General features: G+C 34.0%; 1 protein-coding gene across 3 annotated transcripts in view; it reads right to left on the bottom strand.

Moving 5' to 3' along the window:
* LOC118186972 (pancreatic lipase-related protein 2-like) overlaps nucleotides 1–22,363 on the bottom strand; it is a 49,273-nt gene that overhangs the window by 14,021 nt on the left and 12,889 nt on the right. For all 3 annotated transcript variants that reach the window (XM_035357137.2, XM_085811461.1, XM_035357138.2), the window contains 4 exons: nucleotides 19,701–19,817; nucleotides 15,829–15,945; nucleotides 12,879–13,118; nucleotides 6,915–7,041 (listed from right to left, as the gene is read on the bottom strand). In XM_035357137.2, the coding sequence (XP_035213028.1) occupies nucleotides 6,915–7,041; nucleotides 12,879–13,118; nucleotides 15,829–15,945; nucleotides 19,701–19,817 (601 nt within the window). The remainder of the gene's footprint in view (nucleotides 1–6,914; nucleotides 7,042–12,878; nucleotides 13,119–15,828; nucleotides 15,946–19,700; nucleotides 19,818–22,363) is intronic.

Genomic DNA, 22,363 nt, shown 5'->3' on the forward strand with positions numbered 1-22,363 from the left:
TTTTCTGTTTCGTTAACATTAGTATCCATATTATTATCAGTTTCGTTATCTTGATTTTGTTCAACAGGTGTTTGCACACTATTAATCGGCGCATGATCATTTATGCTATTACTAACTTGATTAGCTGTAATGATCGGAGAGATTATTTGTGTGTGCGTGCTGAGTTTCACTTTTTTAGCAATGGGTTTGTGAATTTTTGTTCTCACGGTCTGGTCGCCTCTGCGGCGTTTAATTGGTTCCTCATCAGAACTTGTGTCTTGATCAAGTGCTTTTTCCTCAGTACTGTTGTTTGAATCATCATGAAGTGTTATAGGACTTCTGGCCCTGCTATTTTCATCTAAGTTTTTAGCGATGTTAGGTGTAGGTACTTTATCATTGACACTGTTATTTTGTTTTTTCAACGCATTTACAATCTCAAGTGAGCTAAGCAGAAAATTGTAAAATGTGTTTTCAATATCTGATAATTTTCCATCATTTTTGTCTCTGATTTTATCCAACTCCTTAATCTGGTTTGTGTATATTTCCACGAGCCTCTCCATGGTCCGCTACGCAGAAATAAACGCAAAAATCCAAAATCCAGCGCCCATAGAATGGAGTCCTGCACCCCGGGATGGAGCCTGGCCCGATAGCCTTCTCCACAGACGGATGTGCAGGCGAAGAACACACGAGGCCCCTGACAATCACCTGAAGCGAGAGCTTGGGGGTAACTACGTGTGTTATCCGATCCAAAAATCCAAAATCAAACGCGCAAAATTAAATAATCCGATTAAATATAAAACGCGCAAATAGTCTTAATGATAAGTAATATGGCATGTGAAACCAGCAATCAGGCAATTATGGCAAGACACGTGGTGGTGAAAATCAAAATTTTGCGCAATAATTCTAAAATAAAATACTCAAATAAAATCGTGAAAGCATATAAGCATTCACAAAAAATACAAACCGCAAAATAGCATTGAAAAATGCTGATGCAATCAGATTCGTACTAGCACGCGGTCTCACAGTGAAACCACACGAGACGGACGTACTTGCTAACCGGATCTGAGAGGCAGGAACAATATCCGACGGCGAACCTTCATCCACCTAATCCCCGCTCCGAAAATGATGTGATTCATTCGGACCTAAATATTAAACCTGTAGATTACCATATTAAAAAGCTTAGTCGAAATTTATTCCTCAAAATTGAACAGATTGATAACCGAGCACTTCAGCAGATTCCAGCATACGATCCTGCTATTCGCAGCTCACAGAAGAGACCGAGAGCCGTGATTGGCCGAGAGTTCGGCATCTATCCGCCATCTAAAAGGGCAAGACACGCCCTCTCAACTTCGCCCCCTGCATCTGCTATCCTGTCTCCACGAGAACTACGTTCGGCATTTCCTTACCTGCAGCGCTCCTAGAAGCACCAAAGTTCGATAGCCGGAACACAACCTGCGATTTCGCAGGTTAATCGCGGCAAATAAAGCAAGTTGGAGTTGGAGTCTCAACTTCAGTTCCAGCCCCCGCGCCATGAAGGAAGGACGTCTCTTCAGCGAGCTGCCATATAACTGCTTATTTCATCTTTTACAACTGCAATCAAGATCTTCAAGCAAAGTTATCAATCTGTTTACTTAAGAATCACATCTCCCGCAGATTTTAAATCTGCCTAAGAATATTTTCATCGTGATCCCAGTAATTATTTGCACTCTCCAACACAAGCCACATGCCAATGAGCCTATTAATCGTAAACTCTTTCCTATCCGCTTTTTGCTTTAGTGTTTGTACTGTGTATAAAATTATAAAAACCAAAAAAAAGTATAAAATATAAAATACAAAAAAATTATAAAAACCTAAAAACTTATAAAAAATTTATGATACTTAAGTTTTTATATTCTCATCTCTATCCCTAAACTTTCTCGAGCCTGTGGCTCCCTCTATTGAGCATCAAGTAAATCACTTATGCCAAATTTTTCCAATTTCTGCTCACTTTTAGTAATTCTCATGTGGAGGTAAATGGTTTTGAACCATAGGCACTCCGAAATTTGCAAATCATTGGCATTGGCAAAGTCGCACTGTCACCTGCATAATGCTGTTGGCAACAGCAGGCACAATCTCGCACTCCAATTAATTAACGCAACGATGCCACGATGAATTTCGTGGGTTTATCTGATGTTACTGTCAGACAAGTGAGATAAGTCACAACAAAAACAGTTTTGAGAGTTTTTGCTCATGGCAAATAGGATAAAGCAGAATGCCAAGTTTACGCATAAGAGCACTGCGCACTACACGTGTAAAGGCCAAAATCTGTGCCTGATAGCAATGTTCATAAAAAAAATTTACTTTTATTACTTAATTTCTAAATTTTATGTAACAATTGATTTATTTCAGTTGCGGGTAGAATAGAATTAATTTTTGGAATAATTCGTTTAATTGCAATAGTAAATTATTATTTACTGTAATCAGTTATTTCTAATTTCTGTGATTTCTCTTTAAATTATTTATCTTAAATTATCTATTATTATTATTTATTTATTATTTATTATCTATAAATTAAAATTTTTGTAAATTATCTTATGCTGTATATTTGAGTAAGAAGAGTTAGATGATCTTAATCAGATGAAAAAAATAAGGTTTTAAAATTATGAATTTTCTGGGAAAAAAAATTATTATCTTTCTTCAGTCATGAACAACCGTAGAATAGTACAAAAGATCTAAACTGTTTAAATTTTCTACCTGTTTTTTTTAATGGAAATAATTTGTTTTCATGCCCTCGCTTCTATATAGAAAGATTCATTCTAAACTTCATTCAGGAACAAATTATAGGAATAAACCCTATTTTTTTCTAGTTCTCAAATGGCTCATTGTTTATGAACATGTTTTAATAAAAATAATACCATTTGTATAGCGCTTAATAATATTTTCATTTCTTTCACATGAACATTAGAAAACATTTTGATATTACGGAATGACTCTGGTCATTTCACTTTTCAGCAAACAACTATAATTGGAAGCAAATACTGTCGTTGATGCTGTGTTTGTTTTGTCCATGTACTTCATGGAAGAATGGCTGCCGAAGCCTCAAGGAGGTTGGGCTTCTACTTCCACCCCAATTTTGAGGGAGAGCACCCCGGGAAGCGTAATGGCAGACCGCACATTGAGTTGAACAGTGTTAAACGAATGTCGCATACTGCGCATGCCCAGAAAACAATATGGCATAATTACTATGTTGGCGCGATTTGAAAAGTAGATAAATACGGTATATGGTAGATGTACCGCCATCTGATTGTAAACAAATCTGGCGTTTAAATCTTGTATAATCTTGTATAGAGTATAATGTAAATGTAAATTAATTACTGTGTTAAAATACTATTTTTTGCTGTACTGCTCAAACAACTAGAAAGCTGAAATTATTGCGAAGTAATGTGAAGCAGTGTTTGCATTCAAAATGTAAAATATAATACCTATGAAATTCTGCACATTCCTTTGGAACTGTACAAATTTTCGTTCAGAAAAAGACTGAAATTTAGGATATATTAGTTGAAAATTTATTCATTATACTTTTAAGCAATAAAAACAATTCAGGTTTTACCATACGTTCCATTCGTACATACATAAAGAAACACTGAGGAATATAACAAGTGCTTGCAAATAACACTGAAGAAATTTTACAATTCCTTAATGCTAGTTATTAAATTCTTTGAAATGAGAAAATAAAAGCGCGAATATACGCTAACAAACTAAGCGAGATACTCCAGTTTACAATTATTGAATTATAACATGTAAACAAATTACATTTAAATAACGAATTATTACGAACATATGTTAACAAATATTAAATGCACTGTTATTGACAAATTACAGTGAAATATATATTAGAAAAATAAGCAAATTCAATCGGTATGGACGTTAAAATAACTAATAAGCAAAGTTCCACAACATTACAGTTGTAAACATCATTCAAACACACTCGACAGCCATGGTGATCACGAATAAGCTAGCGTAGGGTTGCTTAGTCGCCAATATTTCTCCCCGCGCCGAAGGTACACCATCAAGCATGCGCAGTAAGCGAAATTTGCTTAACATTGTTCAACTCAATGTGCGGTCTGCCATTACGCCCCCGGGAAGTATTCTGAGGATTTCCCATCCCTCTTCCCTACAACTAAGCCACACGAAAAACTTTCGACTCGCCATGTATTTAGAGCGTCACCATGCCGCAAAGACACTATAAATTTACAAACATCCATGCCTTCTCTAAGGGGGGGGGATGGTACCGCAGTAGGCTCCTCTAATCATTGTACCGTCTGGGCGGCTAGCAAATACTGTGTTCTTTAATTTTATTTCTACCAAATTTTATGATTATCCTTTAAATATCACAAACCTGCTAAAGCATAACTGCAAATACAGGAAGTCTAGAAGTTAATATTATGGAAATTATACGTCAGAAACTTTTCAGAAGTACCTTTAAGCGAAATTACGGAGGTAGGTCTCAACAAATTGCAAGTGTTATACATGGCTTAACTTGCAATACTAAACAAAATAAAGTTAATGGTGAATTTAGTAAGAGAAGCATCTAAAGCCTATTAATTTTTCATTTAGAAAGCGTCTGGGTCATCTGTTAGGATTTATTTTTGCTTCCTAAATTTAAGTAAACAACAGTCTTTATTAGTTTTATAATATGGCATGACAACCGCCAGCGCGTATTTTATGATGTGCGATAGCTTTTCCGAAGTATTTTCTTAAATTGAGGTCACTGTAAATTTAGTCTCAGATGATATCGACTCTCTAACTATTTCAGTAGAAAATTTATATATAATATTTTCTTTTGTATTTGCAAACTTTGAAAAGTTGAGATTTTGTTGTCGCATATACAGTCCATTAGAAATAAGGAATATGATGCTATTGGGGAAATTTGCGACTTTTTGTAAAAGAAGAATTGACAGTAAAGGATAGCAAACAGTTTTAATAAGTCTTACTTTGAATTAAACTCTGTTTCCATTACTATATACTTTGAACTGAATCACCATCTCGTTAATTTAAACCTAAAACAGTTTTTATTTCTCGATCATCAAGTTATTGATGACCCCTTACTGGGGTAGGTCAGTATAACCTCAATTTACTTTTAAAAAAATGATAGTAGAAAGCCAAAATAATTGTTTGCTAATTCTAAGTTTATAATTTTTTGTACAAATGAATTCATTAGACGCACACGCTAATGAAGAATGGATGGACCATTAAGTCTTATCTGAATACTGCAAAGCGTACGAGAGTGACTAAGACAGCCGAATACAGGAAGTTCAAATCCCAGCCTATAGGCTAGCCTATGGGCTGACTTCGTGGTCTTCCATGTGTGCAATTAAATACAAATCAGTTTCCCTTAGAAAATCGCTCACGAAGGTATCCTACTGGTTAATCAGATATCTTTCGCATGTTTTGCAGTATTCAAGTAACAAAAAGAGCTCTTGTGTGAAAAGAATAATTTCAAGTAGATGAAGGTCTTTCCAAAAGAGAACAAGCCAAAAAAAAACAGACAGAATTTTAGTTTTCGTAACATTTTCATTTTGCTTTTGGCAATAAAAAAGGCACTGAAAAAGAAAAAATGCTAATTGTAACTGAATTTGGGCATAAATGCATAAGGAAACAGGAAGAGTATTTCTTATCTGAAGTAAAAATGGCTGTTATGTACATATCTAAATATTGCTGATTTTAGTTCCCGCTTACAAGGGCAATTTTGCTTACAAGAAAGCAGACTTTACGGAATAATGTTTAATTGAATCACCTGAGGTGAGATTTCGTGCGTGACACTGTGACACCAGTGAGCCGAATATCATCGGTTGAAATAATATCTGGGTCACTAAGCATGAAACAATTGCCGTTTCCTTTACAGTGCACTTAATGAAAAGCTTACCCATATATGCGTCATACCTATATTGGGGAATATGAAAGCTTAAATGTCTACGAAAACTAGGATGCTTTCATATTCATGCATCTGTCTACTCTTATGGCCAAACTATGAATATTATGATAATGAACATGTTTCTGATATTAACACTTCTAAATAGCAGATACAAACTGATTCAACTTCTAACATTCTTGTGCAAAGGTACACTGGTGATAAACAAGATTCCTTCAATTTAATGAATAATTCCGTCGCAAAGTTCTGGGGGATTTTATGCAATATATCTCAGATATTAAATACTACAATCAAACTCCACTAAAATGTCGAGAGAGCAGTTAATAATTTTTAATTAAAAATTGAAACGAAAATATTTTATATTACAAAGAAAAATTTCTTTACGCTTTCAAAATTGCTACGAAAAATCGAAAATCGATTCTGAATTAAAACAATAATACTGTCAATCTAACAAGAAGTGTAAGAAGAAAATGGTATTTTCAGTTGTCTTACGTATTTAAACGAACAGCATGTTAAAAATGGTAAACAATTTTAGAATTCAAGTTAAACGGGAGACATAGCAAAGTGTAATATCAAAATTAAAGATGGGAAGATTTTGGCCTGTGGGTTATCAGATAAACCAGCCCATTAACTGTCAGCTACAAACCTGTAGTGGCGTATTTTTCAGTCAATCGTAAACTGTCTATCTTTTATATTATTAAATTATTATAAAATCCACAAATGACAACGGAAATAGAAACACAAATTACGTACCGTAACATAAACAGCGGTACAGCTTGAACAGCAGAAAGAAATATGGGAAAACAAATAGGACCTTAGCAAATAAGAATTTAAAAATTTTATATGTTATCTTACATTATAAATATATAACAATATTTATCTGAACAGATAGCTAGCGCACTTTATTTGCTTAAAACCCATTTATATTTCCCAAAAAAATACTGAAGCTTACATACATCATAAATGTAAAGGCATTTAAAATTTCTGCTAAACAAAATGAAACAAAATAAAATATCTTACTTACTTTAATTTTACCTTTTCTTGAATCTTGGTTTCTCCTTCAAGCAATAAATCTAACACTATTTCCACTGATTCATACGTCATTTGCTCTGAGAGCAATTCAAAGAACACAATAATTTGATACTGATGCACTACAAAGAGTAGAACAGTATTAAAGTCAAATATAGGAATAAACTCATTGAGATTATCATAAATTTCATATTATTCCATAGAAATATGTTAAAAATTAAAATGCTTTCAATTAAAATTTAATAATATATAAGTATAGCTGACGTACATAACAGTTATAATGTAAAGAAATACCTATGACATTTAAAGTACTATAATGTTTTTTCTCCCGCTTTTCAGCATGCGCCTTCGTGGTGTAACGATAGCAGTCCAGGTTCGAGTTTTGGGGAGGGAATTGCTCATTTTTCATGCTTTCTGCTTCAAAATAGCCTAAATGCCACTACAATACGTACCGTATATTCCGGCGTTTAACGCGCACTTTTAATGCATAACAAGATCGAAATTTACGGGTAGTGAACAATACGTCGGATATGAATATATTATATACAAAAATCAGGAAAAATTGAGCATACAAAAATTAAATTTCTACATGTACCTAAATGCTATTTATTTTTAAAAAGTGACATACGTTATGAACCTAAAAGTTTTTATTATCGGATAACATGAAAGGTTTGTCATATTCGTCTTCCGTTATATCTTCAGGCGAATCAACGAGATCTGTTTCATTTTTACCATCACTGTTACTCTCATCCATATATAAATAATCATTTTCCGTTCCATCTTTTTTTTTTTTTTTGAAAGTTAGCTATGCTAGATTTTTAAATGTCTTTTGAATTATGTCGGGTTTAATTATTTTATTCCATGCTTTTATTATCTACTTATGCACTATTTTTAAACTAGCATCACGCATTTGGCATCCTTTTGTAAATGTTTTCTCACCTTTTAACATCCACGCATTCTACTCTTGTTTGAACGTTTCTTTGAGTCGTTTATTGATACACACATCTAAAGACTAAACTGATGGCGTTAATCCACCTGGGAATAACTGTCATGTATGTCGCTTTCAACAGTTCCTTCGTATATCCGTTATATGGGATTTGAATATGCGACAAACTTAGACTTTCTGGATCCTTTAAGGCAACAGGACGCTTTTGCCAAATATTTCTTATCCACAATTTCACGCCGTTTCCGTCCATCCATCCTTTCTCGTGAACATAATCGAAAACGCCATTTGGAAAATAATTTTTCGGCATCGCTCTTCTTTTAAAAATAACCATGGGTTATAATTTTGTACCGTCCGCTAAGAAAAAAAAAAGCACTACCGTGAAATGAGATTTTTTTTGTGGCCCAAATCTTTCGGAGGCCTTTGCGAAACTTTAGAACTAAATTATTCGATGCCATAAATTAACTACACCGAGTGAAAGTGCATTTAAGTTTTCGCTTTCATTTATATTATTTTTTGCCCACTGTAATGTAAATAAACGCACTTTGTTTCTTGTTACAATTAATCCATTCTGGCTATTCTGACTCTGTTTGCAACACTTTCTTCAAGGATAGACTATTTCGTTACTCCTTTATGCAAAACACATTTGTTCTTTGGCATATTAATTACATTTCATTTTTCTTCCACTATTTATGGAGCTTTCACCAACGCCAAACATCCTTGTCGCAGCACGATTTACATTTTCTTTTGCAAAATGAATGATTTTGCGTTCGAAATCAGCACTGTGTTTGTTTCATTTGGCAGGGACAATATTTACTACTGAAAGGAAAACTAGATCAATTGCATTTCAATAAAAGCAAATGCGATTTATTAAAGCCTTAGATATTCACTTCAGAATCACGGCTTCAAATGACTACAGAAAGCAAAAACATCTGACTTCTAATTTCGCGAATTCACTCAGGTCAAAAGTGCATTCTTTTTCAGAATAATGTCCCCTTTTCTCGAAACCCTCGAATAGCATTCTTGTGTATAGCTACATTGAATACAGCACATCCTCTTTGCAAATTTATTTTCATTACCTCAAGCATTTCCCTGCACACGTTTTGTTCCCTTTATCGACAGTCAAATCAGAATACTATAGTACGAAACCTGGAGAAAATCTTCAAATGAATGTTTTCAGAAGTAAAGAGCACTGCACTTGTATCTTTCGAGTTTCTTCATGAAGAAAAATGTACTCGTTATACGGCGAATACACCTAAAAATTAAAAATTGCGGTTTGTAATTATAGGTGTGCGTTAATATAAGGTAAGTTGTTAATTTGCTCGTAAATAAATATCTCTCTCTTTTACATTTTTGACATCAGATTCAACAGTGACAACTTAAACTAAAAAGACACATTAAAGACCTTTTTGATAAAAAAAAGTAATTATATGTAAGAGCAATCGATGTAGCATGACTGAATTTGCAAGATTACTTTCTGAAGGTTAAATAGAAACTTTCATTTTAACTGCGAGCTTTTAACCTAATAAAAATAATTTGGTAAAAACAACAATTAGTAGATGAAATCTTTTCTAACCTGTTTTGATTCAACATAGTAATAAGGAGGAAGAAGGCTAGCTAGCTATCAACACTTTGAGCCATTGGCTTGCTGAAGTCAAACGCATATGTTGGAAGAACTTCTAAATGATGATACGATTCGAACAGCACTAGGAGCTCCTTCCTGCTTATAATTTTTTTCAATGGCAGATTGTAAACAGTTACAGTGTAACACAGTACATTAATCTATACAATGCCAGATGTGGTGGCCTCTTTATTATGGAGGTTGCGTTAATGTTGCCTGATATTTCTTGACAAGCGGAACTAACTAACGAGCAAATTCTAGAGATTTTATGTCCTTCTGTTAAATTCGTTATTATTTTGTGATTAGTTTCAAAATTCAATTTATTTGATTGAATATGTGTTTAGACTGCTAACAAAAGCTTCTTACTTTTGCTCTTTGGTGTTTTTAAACTTAATATTATTTAACAAATATTTAAACTAATACAGTATTTATTAGTTTTAGCTCCCATTCAGACTCAAATAGTAATTGTTAATTTAGTGACTTAATGATCACGGCTAGGCTCAGTTTCATCACAAAAAGAATATGCATATCAGTAGACATGATCGTACATAGACTCACAAACGTACATAGAAATTTGCATAGTTACAACTATTCGGTTTCACTACTAGTTAAACATTTACAAATATCCAGTGGCGTAGCTAAGGGGAAAGTCTGTCCTCGGGCGCAGCATCCAAAGGGCGCCATTGATGTTACAAAATATTAGAATGAAATGTTTTCCATTCTTGGTACACAGAAAAGGGGCGCGAAATTTTCATTTTCCCCGGGTCCTGAAACTCCTAGCTACAGCTCTCCAAGTATCAGTTCAAATTTAAACACAGATAAGTACATATTTCAGTTGATGGCTACAGACTGGAGGCATGCAGATGTTTCCTGCTAAACTTACGAAATGAAATTAATGAGCGAGGCAGCACAAATTGTTTGTTCTTTTAAGTGTGTTATTTCATGTCCTCCGAGATCTAATATACAAACTAGTACATTAGTAAGCAAATTTCCAGACATTTTCCCCTTCCTTTAAGAATGCCTTTGTAGTCTAATTGGAAGTATACTCGACGCCCGTTCGAGAGATCCAATTCTGGCTAGAGTACTGCACATTTTTCATGTCTCCTTCTTCAAAAAACAAAAAAAAAAAAAAAATCTGATTAATAGACACATTTTTTTTTTTTTTTTTTTTTTTTTTTTTTTTGAAAGTAGCCAAGGTGAAAAATGAGCAATCGCCGGGAATCGAACCACGGATCTCTGGAACACCGGCCCAGCGTGCAGAACCACTACACCATGAAGGCATGTTAGGAAGGCGGGAAAAATATCTTACATGCTCCCCCTTTTAAAGGGCGACTGGGGTTTTTTAGGGGACCCAATCACCAAATCCTGGGTGTGGAGATTCATCATGCACTGCTCTTTTAGTTCGGGCATCACTGTAGAGACATTAGGTATTTTTTGGAAGCAGGCAAGATTAAAAATTAGCAACCGCCTTCTCCGGGAATCGAACCACGAACCTCTGGAATACCGGCCCAGAGTGCAGAACAACAACACTCCTAAGGGAATCTAGAAAGGCGGAAGAAATACCTTACAACTGCACAAAATCGAAAATATATTTTGGCCCTGGGAGACAGATAAGTACCCGACATGACTGCTAATGAGATTATTAAGTTTTCCTTTCACTGTCATGTACGATTGACAGCCAGCCAGCCATGTCATGTGGGATTGCCTCTCGGAAATGATTTCTCTGGTACCAATTATAAGAACGAGTCGCACAGGCGGTTTAGTGGTTAGCGAAGTCTGACTGCGATGGTTCGAATCCCGGAGAAAGCGTGGTTGTAACCCTTCATAGAAGGCGATGGTAGCCCACCTATTAGGTACCTCCATAATAAAGAGGCCACCACATCTGGCATTGTATAGATTAATGTACTGTGTTACACTGTAACTGTTTACAATCTGCCATTGAAAAAAATTATAAGCAGGAAGGAGCTCCTAATGCTGTTAGTTAAAACTTATTATTTTTAATGGTAGAACTTTCTTGAAAAGTTAGTGGACGAAAGGATATATTGTCTCTGCTTTTTTTTTTTTTTTTTTTTTTTTTTTTTTTTTTTTTTTCATGATTTATCAGCAATGTCATTTTCTCTAAAATCTTTGTGGGAGACAGAAACCACCGGCAGAAGAGTTTACAGATTTTTTCCAAAAGTCTGCCGGCTTCTAAAATCTGGCTCGTCTCACTTCACTCAGTATCTAACAGGACATGGTCCCTTCATGACTTACCTGCATCGCTTCAGACGACGCGAAAACGAGCATTGCTCATGCGGGATGGTAGGAGATCCGGACCACTATCTGTTCGCTTGCAGAGAGACCGCTAAATATCATCTTAGGCAACCAGTAGCAAACCACATCCATGCATGGGCCGAAGCTACTTCAAAAAATCGCAATGCATTGAAACGCATATGCGATTGCATAAACATTGCACGCATAATCTCAGACAGGCTGGAGTAATTCTCAGCCACCATCCTCGTCACCAGCACAGCCCCTGTATGCTCTGTACCTGTAGCGAATTAATTTTATCTTAAGTTAGCTTATTCGGATTTTCTTATTCCCTGTATATATTTATCTTCTTGAACTGTAAACCTTGAATTATGAACCTTGAATTATGTATTTTGCCTTATTTTATGTATTGTTTCCACTGTTTTGCCCTTTTTTTTTTATTTTATGCATTGTTTTACTTTCTAGTATTTTACTTCTTATTACTTTTAGTATTTGTAACCACCTATCCATTACTCTGTAAATATGTAACTGGAATTGTTCTTCACGCCCGCAACGCACCCTTCTTCCATCATGCGCTATCGTCTTCGTCCAGCATTTGTTTGCACTGCCCCCAGCAGTCGTCTTGAGCACAATATGTATTTATAAGTGTGTCTTTTGTTCAAGTTATTTCCGTCAGCGGGGCTACCTGGCCGATATGCTAACTACCCAGTGGACCGGCTGCCTCGCTGTCGGTGGAAAGAAAGAAAGAGCTGGTGGAGTAGTTTCTGTTCGAAATGTGCTGGCGCACCCTTAAAGTAGAAGAATGACTTTGTCCAATCTTTGTCAGTTTGAAGTGGGTATAGTGGAATGGCTTTCATGCCTAGTATGGCCCTATAAAAAGAATAATTTCTTGGTATATTTCGTTCTCGTTAAAATACCATATTACCTTCACGGCGAACCACCTAGCAAATCTTAAAGAAAATATAAAATTATTCTCCCAAGTAAAACAGCTTCAGACCATTATTTGTAAATTTTCTTCTGAAGTACAGTTTCCTAATCAGCGCATAAAGCTGCATATTAATTCAGGTTGAAATTTAAACATAATGTTTTTGGACATTAAAAAACCATAAAACACAATGAAACTAAAAAAAATTGAAATTACTTACAACAATAAGGTCTTTCAAATCCAGTCCTGAGATAATACCTTGTTTTATGTGGCGCAGGAGTGCTAAAGACCCCCATGAAACGGCATCGTTCTCCTCTACTCCCGCAATTACACTGACCTTCTAGAAACGAATCCCAGCTGCGGCATTCAACGCCAACAAAGTAACATCCATTCTGGCCAAAGGAAAAGATCATGAACTCAGTGGCTCTAAAATGGCGGCAATACGGTAGGTTTTCTATAACTATAAACAACAAAATGATTAGCTGATTACTTGGAAAGGTAACGATTACATTTCACTCAGTTAGGAAAACTGGTATATATATATATAGTATATATATATATATAATATATATATATACCAGTATATATATTATATATATATATATATATAGAATAAAAGAATAAAAGGTATATATATATATAGAATAAAAGAACTATATCCAGTATCAGAATTATATATCAGAATTAATATCCAGTAATTTTTCCTAACAATTTGTGATGTTTGGAAATTTCACTTTAATTTAGAACAGCAGTTTTCAAACCGTTTTCGTTAAATCCTGTGGATTTGTGTTATGCCTCTAAGAATTGCAAAATACAAATTCAAAATTGGGAAGCATTTGTTTATATCAAACAGATACCAAAACTAGATAACTAAATAGTTATTTAATTTTATTTCTGGGAGTATTGTTTTCTAAAATAATATGAAATTTATGCATGTTTAAAATTACCATTACATCAAAATAAAAATTATATCTTCATTTAAGTAGTAAAGTATCACATATAAGAGGCCTGTAAATGATGATGTAATTTTAATGCTTTTTTAATGTTCGCTTTTCTGAGGCTGGGAGATTCATCGCAAAATATTGTAGACTTATTTGTAAATTTTTATTGCATTTTTTGATACTGTTTTATTTCAATACTTTTTCTTTCATATTATTTTATTATTTTATTTAGTTATTCATTCATACTATTTATTATTTTATTTAGTTATTCATTCATATTATTTTATTTAGTTATTTATTTAACTGTATCTTTTAGTGTGATATCTTTAGGGTTTATTTTGTGTGTAAATGAGTTTTTTATTCCACGAACACAACTGTAGATCTTTCAGTTCTGAGTGCAACAATGTTTAAACTAAAAAATAGCTGAATAAAGGAAAAATAAACGTATAGAAAAATAGATCTCTAAAAAATAGACTCTGAAAAAATGGCCGTGATGTGATTTGGAGACATTTCGCGAGTTCTCGCTAATTTGCCAACTTTCTGGAAGATTCGAGAACATATATTTTCAAAGCCTTATGACCGATTTTCCCCGAAGCTTCCAGAAACCCGTGCAATACCACATAAATATGGCTCCAAGAACTAGCACGAGTTATTTGTTAATTAGCTTTGAGCTGCATTTCAGAGTTTAGGCTATAAATGATTTTGAGAATTTATCATATTTCTCGATTTTCGTAATTTACGATTTTTCTCGAGGGTTTACTTAATTACCGTGGTTTTCTTGAACTATTTACGAACCTTTATTTTGCAGCGTGTTATTGTAAATTATAATAAAGTATCAATTACTTTCTGCTCATTCGAAGTGATTATTCCAAGAGACGACCACGAGCCGACAGTTCGCAACAATATTGAGAATACTTTAAGTAAAAGCAGTTTAAATAATTTCTCAATTTTACAATTTTATGCGAAATACCACGAGGTTATAAAATCAAAATTGTCAATGGTAAATTGACACCAGCTGAATTTAATTATTCCTGTTATAAGACATATATCTATCATCACGTCGTTTGTTTATTGAAATTTTCTGTTGTATGTGAGGTTCAACGATTTTGTTTTTAATCGCATATGCACAACAGCAATATGATAGCTAATTTGGTTGTTAGATTTTTAGGGAATTTAATTGGAAACTGCAAATTAAATCTTTTTAAGCGTTTTATTTTATACTTCCCTTCTATAAAATACGAAAACGTAATAAAAAAAGTAGATCGAACATAGGAAATCTCTTTACGTTTCCTTTTATTTGAAGCAGCAACAAAAGTATGTTTAACATTTTTCCCTCCAATACCTTCAGGTTTATCTGATGGTATTATATTCGCATTCATTTCAGGTTAAACTTTCATTTCCTTTACAAATCTTATCGCGTCATCGCCACAAAACACTGAGCTGTTAACAAAGATTTTTTTTAATTCTGTAAATAAAGTTAAAAATTCGGGGAAAAAATGTAAATTCGGAAATTATGTTTTTATTTGTCCTCTGAATAAAACAAAATTTTGTATAATATTGTATTTTCATCGGAAATACGTACGTGTAAAGAATTTTAAGAACGTTGTGTCTATAGAAAGGAGTACAAAATTAATTTCAGGAATTAATTTGAAGTTTGGTTCAGACTAACAAATAGATAAAGTAGTTTAATTAAACCTTATCAAAATTAATTTGCCTTTTTCTAAATACTATATCGGAGATATATAAAATAAAATTATCTTCCCTTTTTATTTTCATAAATATTTTTACGTGACTATTAGAAAGTTTATATCTGCGTATGTGACTGACGTAATATTTACATTCGACAATATTGCTTCGAAGTAATTAATACCTTTCAGTAGCTATTTATTTCATAGAATTAAAACGAGCATAAAACTAGACAGTACAAAAGTTTCAAATTTTGTTATATCCAACTTCTTAATTTCGTATTAAAATGGTAGAGGTACGAGGAGCAACTTTATATTATTTACTAGTTATCCTCACACTAAAAGTAAACACTTTTACTAAAAGTCATAATAAATGCAATATAAATTATACTTCATCGCAGGATAGTTGTATTGACGCTGTTATCCAAAACTTCGGAGAGTTTCAGTTAGGCAGTAAATTAAGAAATTTTTATTACTTACATTAATGCGGTAACAAAATACATTACATGTTTATAATCATCAATGTGACAGAAAAAATACTTACAGTCAGGAATTATTCTGCCTGTTAAAACTATTCTCAATAGTGTAAGTGAGCAGCCTCTAGAATGGGCGTTGTCCGGCCAAAAGTCAACATGTCCAGTATCTTCAAACGTTCCCAAGCCTAGGAGTAGATAATTTAAAAGTTTCACAAAGAAAATTCTGCATGAAATTATTTTGTACGTAAGATGATTGAAAACTTTTGCTCTTTGTTCTCTTATTCAGGATCAGAAGACGCTGCCGTCAGGTTGTTTTTTCCAGTCTGTGGCTTTTACGGTGAAATATACCTTTTATAAAGTTTTGTAAATGACTCATAAACAAAACATGAAATAGACTGCTTTATAACAGCATCGTTAACACTACCGGGCGAAGCATTTTTCACTTCTTCAACTGACGAAAACCTCTTGACCTCAGTAATTTTCATAAATGACGTATTATTAAACCTGGGCTACATGCAGGATATTCTAAAGCTGACAGATCAATTTTAGAAAGCGCTTCCAATGCAACAGCAGAAACATGCCCCCGTGCTTTGTCCTGCAGCAAATCCTCTTTCCCCAGTAAATCCAGCCCTTCCTCGTGGCTCCACGTAAATGGTTTTTGAGACTTTTATCCAATACTCACCGTTTGCCTGAATGCGCAATTTTGATTCATGCGAGTACAGTGCATAACCTACAAGAACGTGTTTTGTCGATCGCTCATGTGTTACCCGCCAAGAAGTACCTCAAGCACTGAAGCGCTGAAAAATCATCTCTAGCATATCTCCTAGATCTATGCATTATCTTACAGTGTTTCTGTAAATAGAATGAAGAATAATTTTGTAAGATCACGAATTCTGCTTTCGAATAACTGTAAGAGTCATCCAACTATGCAATAATAAACCTTCACAAGCATTAGTCTTCTGAAATACATGTATACATGATGTATTTCATTTGTGTAATTTTATGTTTCTTTTCCACAAAACTGTTTAGAGATTATCATTTTATTTTTAACTAAGATGGTTACAACTTTCCTAGAAAATTATCCACAAAACTATTTTTCTCCTTAGCAGATAGCCCATGAGATCTTTAGCAGATAGCCCATGAGATCCTTAGCAGATAGCCCATGAGAACTTTGCCTAAGTCGGTTAAAACCCAATTAACTCTTGCTTTCATTTATATACGTATAGATATTTACAATTATAAATCCATCTGTGTGCGTTTTGCTTTTTACTGGGATAAAAATGTCACAAAACAGCTATTGTGATAATCTGAAATATCTATTTGGTTTTTATCTTAATAATTTTAAGCATTTCAGTAATATTTTTATGATGCAAATCATTGATTTTTCAGTTCAACTTAACCACTTTTACAAGATTTTAAGCCATTATCAGAATAATCAAAATTGTGATATCATTTTATTATTGTTTTTATGCACCAGATATATAGGAAGTAATAAAATCTAAGGTAAAAACATCATACGCATATCTGTTGTAGCTGTTAAGCAGTCAGCTATACATTTTTTAACTGAAATGGATTGTAAAGTATTTGTAAAGTATTACGCAGAGAAATTACTATTCAATAATTACTGTTTGAAAGAATACAAAAAATAATAGTTAGGTTTTTTTATTATCATAATTGCTAGATTAGTTATCAAAATGCATGTATGTGAGCTTTCTAAAACCTTAATATTTAGCAACTTCAAAAATTGGACAAATTCTCAACATTTCTCACCAAATGTGAGAAATTTCAAAATACGAAATACTTAATAAAATAAAATACAAAATGCGTCCAACTCAGTTATAAACATTAACTAACTATAAATGATTTTGTATATCAAATGTGCTTCGTTAAACAAAATAAAGGCATTATACAAATACCTAAAAAACAAATACATCAAATATTTAAACAACTTATCATTACTGTGTTCTTTTTATATTCAGTAAGTAACGTGAGACTTCTTTAATATTTCATCATCTTTCCACAAGTTTAAATAATAATTTCAGCTAAGGAATAAGATCTGAATCGTTTATCTTAACTGATAAAAATTGCTCAAGAAAATTTTGTTATCACGCAGTTAGTTTTAGAATATAAACAATTGCACGCAACTAAAGATGGATAAATCATCCAGATAATTCAATTTACAAAATTTAGAAACACATGTGTACATTTGATGTATACAAGGATTAAAGGCTACTTGTACGCTAATTATTTCCACTTCAAGAATTTAACAATTAACAGCCTTTTGTTGACCAACAATTTTACGGATAACGTAAATACAAAATATTAAATTTATATATATTAAATACTTATAATAAAAATCATGGTTTTAAAAGATAAAATTTTAATAAAGATAAAATGCATCTACTACACTGCAAAGTTTATATTCATTTCGTAAATTAAAGTCATATTACTTGCTTATATTTCGAGCTTACATTAATATTATCGTATGTGTATAACGTATGTATTAATATTATCGTATTATTAATGTAATAAAGCTCTATAGATGTTACATGCATGAATTAACCTAAACATCAAAAATTAAAAAGCTTTGTTGCATGAAATTTCTCCAGCAAATCAACATTTCCTTCAAACGGCATGATTCTTCCGTGCTTCTTCGAAGTAATGCTACTGTAGGTTAGGCTAAGTTATTTGAATATGCCATAGCACGCGATGGGTATATGTCAAGGGGAAAGAATGCTTTAGTGGAAGGCGTTTCGAAGGTAACTAGGTCTTATTCATATTACTCAAGGTGAAAGCCATGAAACTTAACCATATAACCTGGCACGGAATCCATATCGAACTCCCAATACTTAGGGTTTTTAACCACTCGGCCACTGGTGGAGTGCACTTCGATCGAAAATTATTGTGTTAAATAAGATTTGGTACCTTATTTAATAGTTTGCAGTAATGCACTAAACAGGGCTAAAGCTCTCCGAGACCTCCAGATCAGACTTTAGCGCGATGGCAGAGATCACTGGTTTGTGGTAGTTTAATTTGACTAAGCACACAAGGGCTATCTGCCTAAAAGGATGCATGCCTGTTTAAGCTAATCTATGCATAGTTACATTACATATGTCAGAATTTACTGAATTAATAAATTTTTCAAACAGAAATGACCAGCATCGTGCGGCGCGTTCTATTTATTACCTAATCCCAAATTTTAGAGACTTCAAAGATCTCTGCCAGATCTTCCCATTTGCGATCGTAATGCGTGCCATCATCACCGCGCAGCACTTATATATCCTACTTCATTTAAGACTGTAGTTCAAGGTAGCCTTCATTCATGCGCTTTTCGTGAAGCGAAACAAACTAATCGAAATGGAATGGGGAGGGAAGTTAGGCGACACGGTCTGTCGCCTAACTAAATATTAATACATGCAGATGTCGTTTTCTTGGTTATGAATCAAGCTAGGTGGTAGAAAATAACAGTAAAAGTTATACTTTAAAGTATCAGAATATAGCATTCTGTGATGATGACAGAATTATTACATTGTGTTATTCAATTTGCGATAGTGCAAACGAGTAGAGACAATAGACGGCGGCTCTTTTTTTAATTTACCTTTGCATTTCACTCAATAACAATGTTTACGTTAGTGTTTTTGTTTGTGTTAAAGTTTGTAAGTGTTTGTGTGCTAATGTTCTGCCATTAACATCTATGTTAAATTACTTAATTTCATTTAGATTTGAAATCCCACAAATTCCTCATACACCGCAAATATAAAACACGGAACGCATAATTTGTCTGCAAATTTACTCGTATTTTTCTAAATCCCCAAAATTTCTTCCGATATATTTATTTAAAAATTCTACGTATAAATGAAGCAGTTCATTTCTTATCCACAGATTTTTAGTGGTATAACAAATATGTTTTAACATCTTTAAAGCATACGAAATTCCATACCGTCGAAAATTGTTAACCCTGGGTTTGTATGGATATTATCGACGAATGGTGCATCACTAGATTCCAGCTTGACAACGTTATCGGTGTACTGAAACAGGGGACCTGCAGGATCCATACCTAATGCAAAAGAAAAGCATGTATCGTTTACGAACAAATGGTTAATTTTTATAATACAGTGACGGATAAAAAAAATCCCATCACCAAGAAAGAGTTCGGCTAGGAAAAATTTGGTAGGCGTGTTTATACATCTGAAAGATGACGTCTTTTCAAATTTCAAGCTATGCGTATAAATGTGACGCAAGTAGTAGCGCCTCTATGAACACGCAAATCAGGCTTGCTTTACATATGCGCTGTTAAGTTCGTAAGCATTATTTATCGTTGACATTTCATGAAATGAGTTGATGTCAATCCAGAATGCATTTAAGAAGATAAAGAAGTCATATCAACATCTCATTGAGTTTGTGAGTTTGGAATGAAGTCGGTAATAGGGCTACGAGAAGTTATATTTTCTTTCTGCGATACTGGAGAAAGACTTGACAGAAATGTATCCACTGTGCATGATTGTTAGCAGCAATGGTCAAGGAAATGTATTAGCTCACGAATACCGAATTCCGACTACTGAAGTAGAAAGACCGCTATGTTTGGCGTATGGCTGTGGAGCATCGTAATGAGTCTACAGTACAGACTCGCCACAGTGACACAATGAACTGTTACAAATCGGTTACTTGAAGGGCAGCTCCGATCCAAACGCCCTGTAGCGTGCATTTCCCTCCCTCCAAACCATAGCCATTTGCGACATCAATGATGTCAAGCTAGAGCTCATTGGACGATGGAATGGAGATCTGTTGTGTTTTCTGATGAAAGCACGTTCTTCTTTGGCACTAGTGATGGTCGTGCGTTAGTCCGAAGGAGGCCAGGTGAGTCGGCCTGCAAGCAGCCTATGTACACTGGACCTAGACCTGGAGTTATGATCTGGAAAACAATTTTGTATAACAGCAGAGGCACTCTCGTGGTTATCCCACGCACCCTGATTGCAAATTTGTACATCAGTCTGGTGATTCACTCTGTTCTGATGCCATTCATGAAGAGCATTCAAGGGTGGTGTTTTCCAACAGAATAACGCTCACTCTGATACCGCTGCTGTTGCCCAACGTGCTCTATAGAGTGTGGACATGTTGCCTTGGCCTCCTAGATCACGTTCTCTAATCTAGCATGTGTGGGATTTCATTAGACGACAATACCAGAGTCATCCACAAGCAGCATTAACCGTCGCTGTATTGACCGACCAAATGCAACAAGCATGGAACTCCATCCCACAAACTGACATCCTGCACCTGTATGGCATAATGCATGCACGTTTGCATGCTTGCATTCAAAATTCTGACGGTTACACCGATTATTAATGTACCAGCATTTCACATTTGAAATAGCTCTTCTCGTGTTTGCGCCTGTGATCTTGAAAATTTTACCGATTAAATATGTTACCTAGATAAATGCGTTGCCGAAATTTCTTTACTCTACAATAATTATTTTCTTGTTGTTGGGATTTTTTTTCCGTCAGTGTATATATGAAATAATACTGTACAAAAATGTAATAGTAACAAAATAAAAGTACATAACTTACGCTTATGCAAACTTCCATAGTTAAAAAAAATTAATAATAAATGGTGATGTCATAGAGATTTGATATCATCTAATCTTGAGATCAGAAATGAAAATAAGGAATAAAAGAAATAAAAAAAAATCTGCAATAGATTCCAGATCTTCAGAGCCAACGCTGTATCTATGAAAATTCATAAGCCAATTCCGATTTGTTCACTTTCCGGAGAACTATGTGATTACTGATACAGAGGTTGGCAAATTATAGTAAATTATAGGAATCTACATGCTTTATAAATATTCTGCAAAAACTAACATGTGTCATCATAAGAAAATGACCTGTAAAGATGAAAATCCGTGAGGACAAAATCTAGTGCATATGACGGTGACACAAGACATCTCAGCTATATTCCATATTTGAAAAGGTTTTGTCTGGCATTTACCGAAATGTGAGATCGAATGTTGTCATTGGAAGACAACACTTCGAATATTGGTCTGCTCTCTGCACTTTGCTTCGATTTCCACTTTCAAACCTGATATTTCGTAAGAGATTTGCGTTATTTAGTGGCAAAATTCACTACATACAATTCCTTTGCAGTCCCGTCTCATATAAAGCATTATGCTTTTGGAATGCAACCCTCTCTCGATGTTACTAATGAGGATTTTTTGGCTTACCTCAAGATCACTTTGGTGTAATCACAGCACATTTTTTATGAACAGTATAGCTACCATTTTTTAAAAAACTAAAAGAGCATAAAATGACGAAAATAAACTTTCAGGGGCTCCATTATTAGCACTGTACTGAAACAAAAATTATTCCACAGAATATACTAGAATTGTGCAACGTGAAAAGACATCTACTAGAGATCAGAAGACTAATTAAGGTCACTCTACTAGTAGTAACAAAATACTTATACATTCTTCAATTTAAAAAACAGCAGAGATTTTGGAATGACATAATAAAAGATAAGTCGCAAACACAAATCGAAATACCATCGCCTCCAGAAATTGGATTCGCATTGAAAGTACTATTTTATAGCAGATATAAACTTCTTACCATTAGT

The sequence above is a fragment of the Stegodyphus dumicola genome, chromosome 2, assembly GCF_044657685.1.
Source record: "Stegodyphus dumicola isolate Sdum_Otavi_A_Nest chromosome 2, ASM4465768v1".
In the NCBI taxonomy this organism is placed as follows: Eukaryota; Metazoa; Arthropoda; class Arachnida; order Araneae; family Eresidae; genus Stegodyphus; species Stegodyphus dumicola.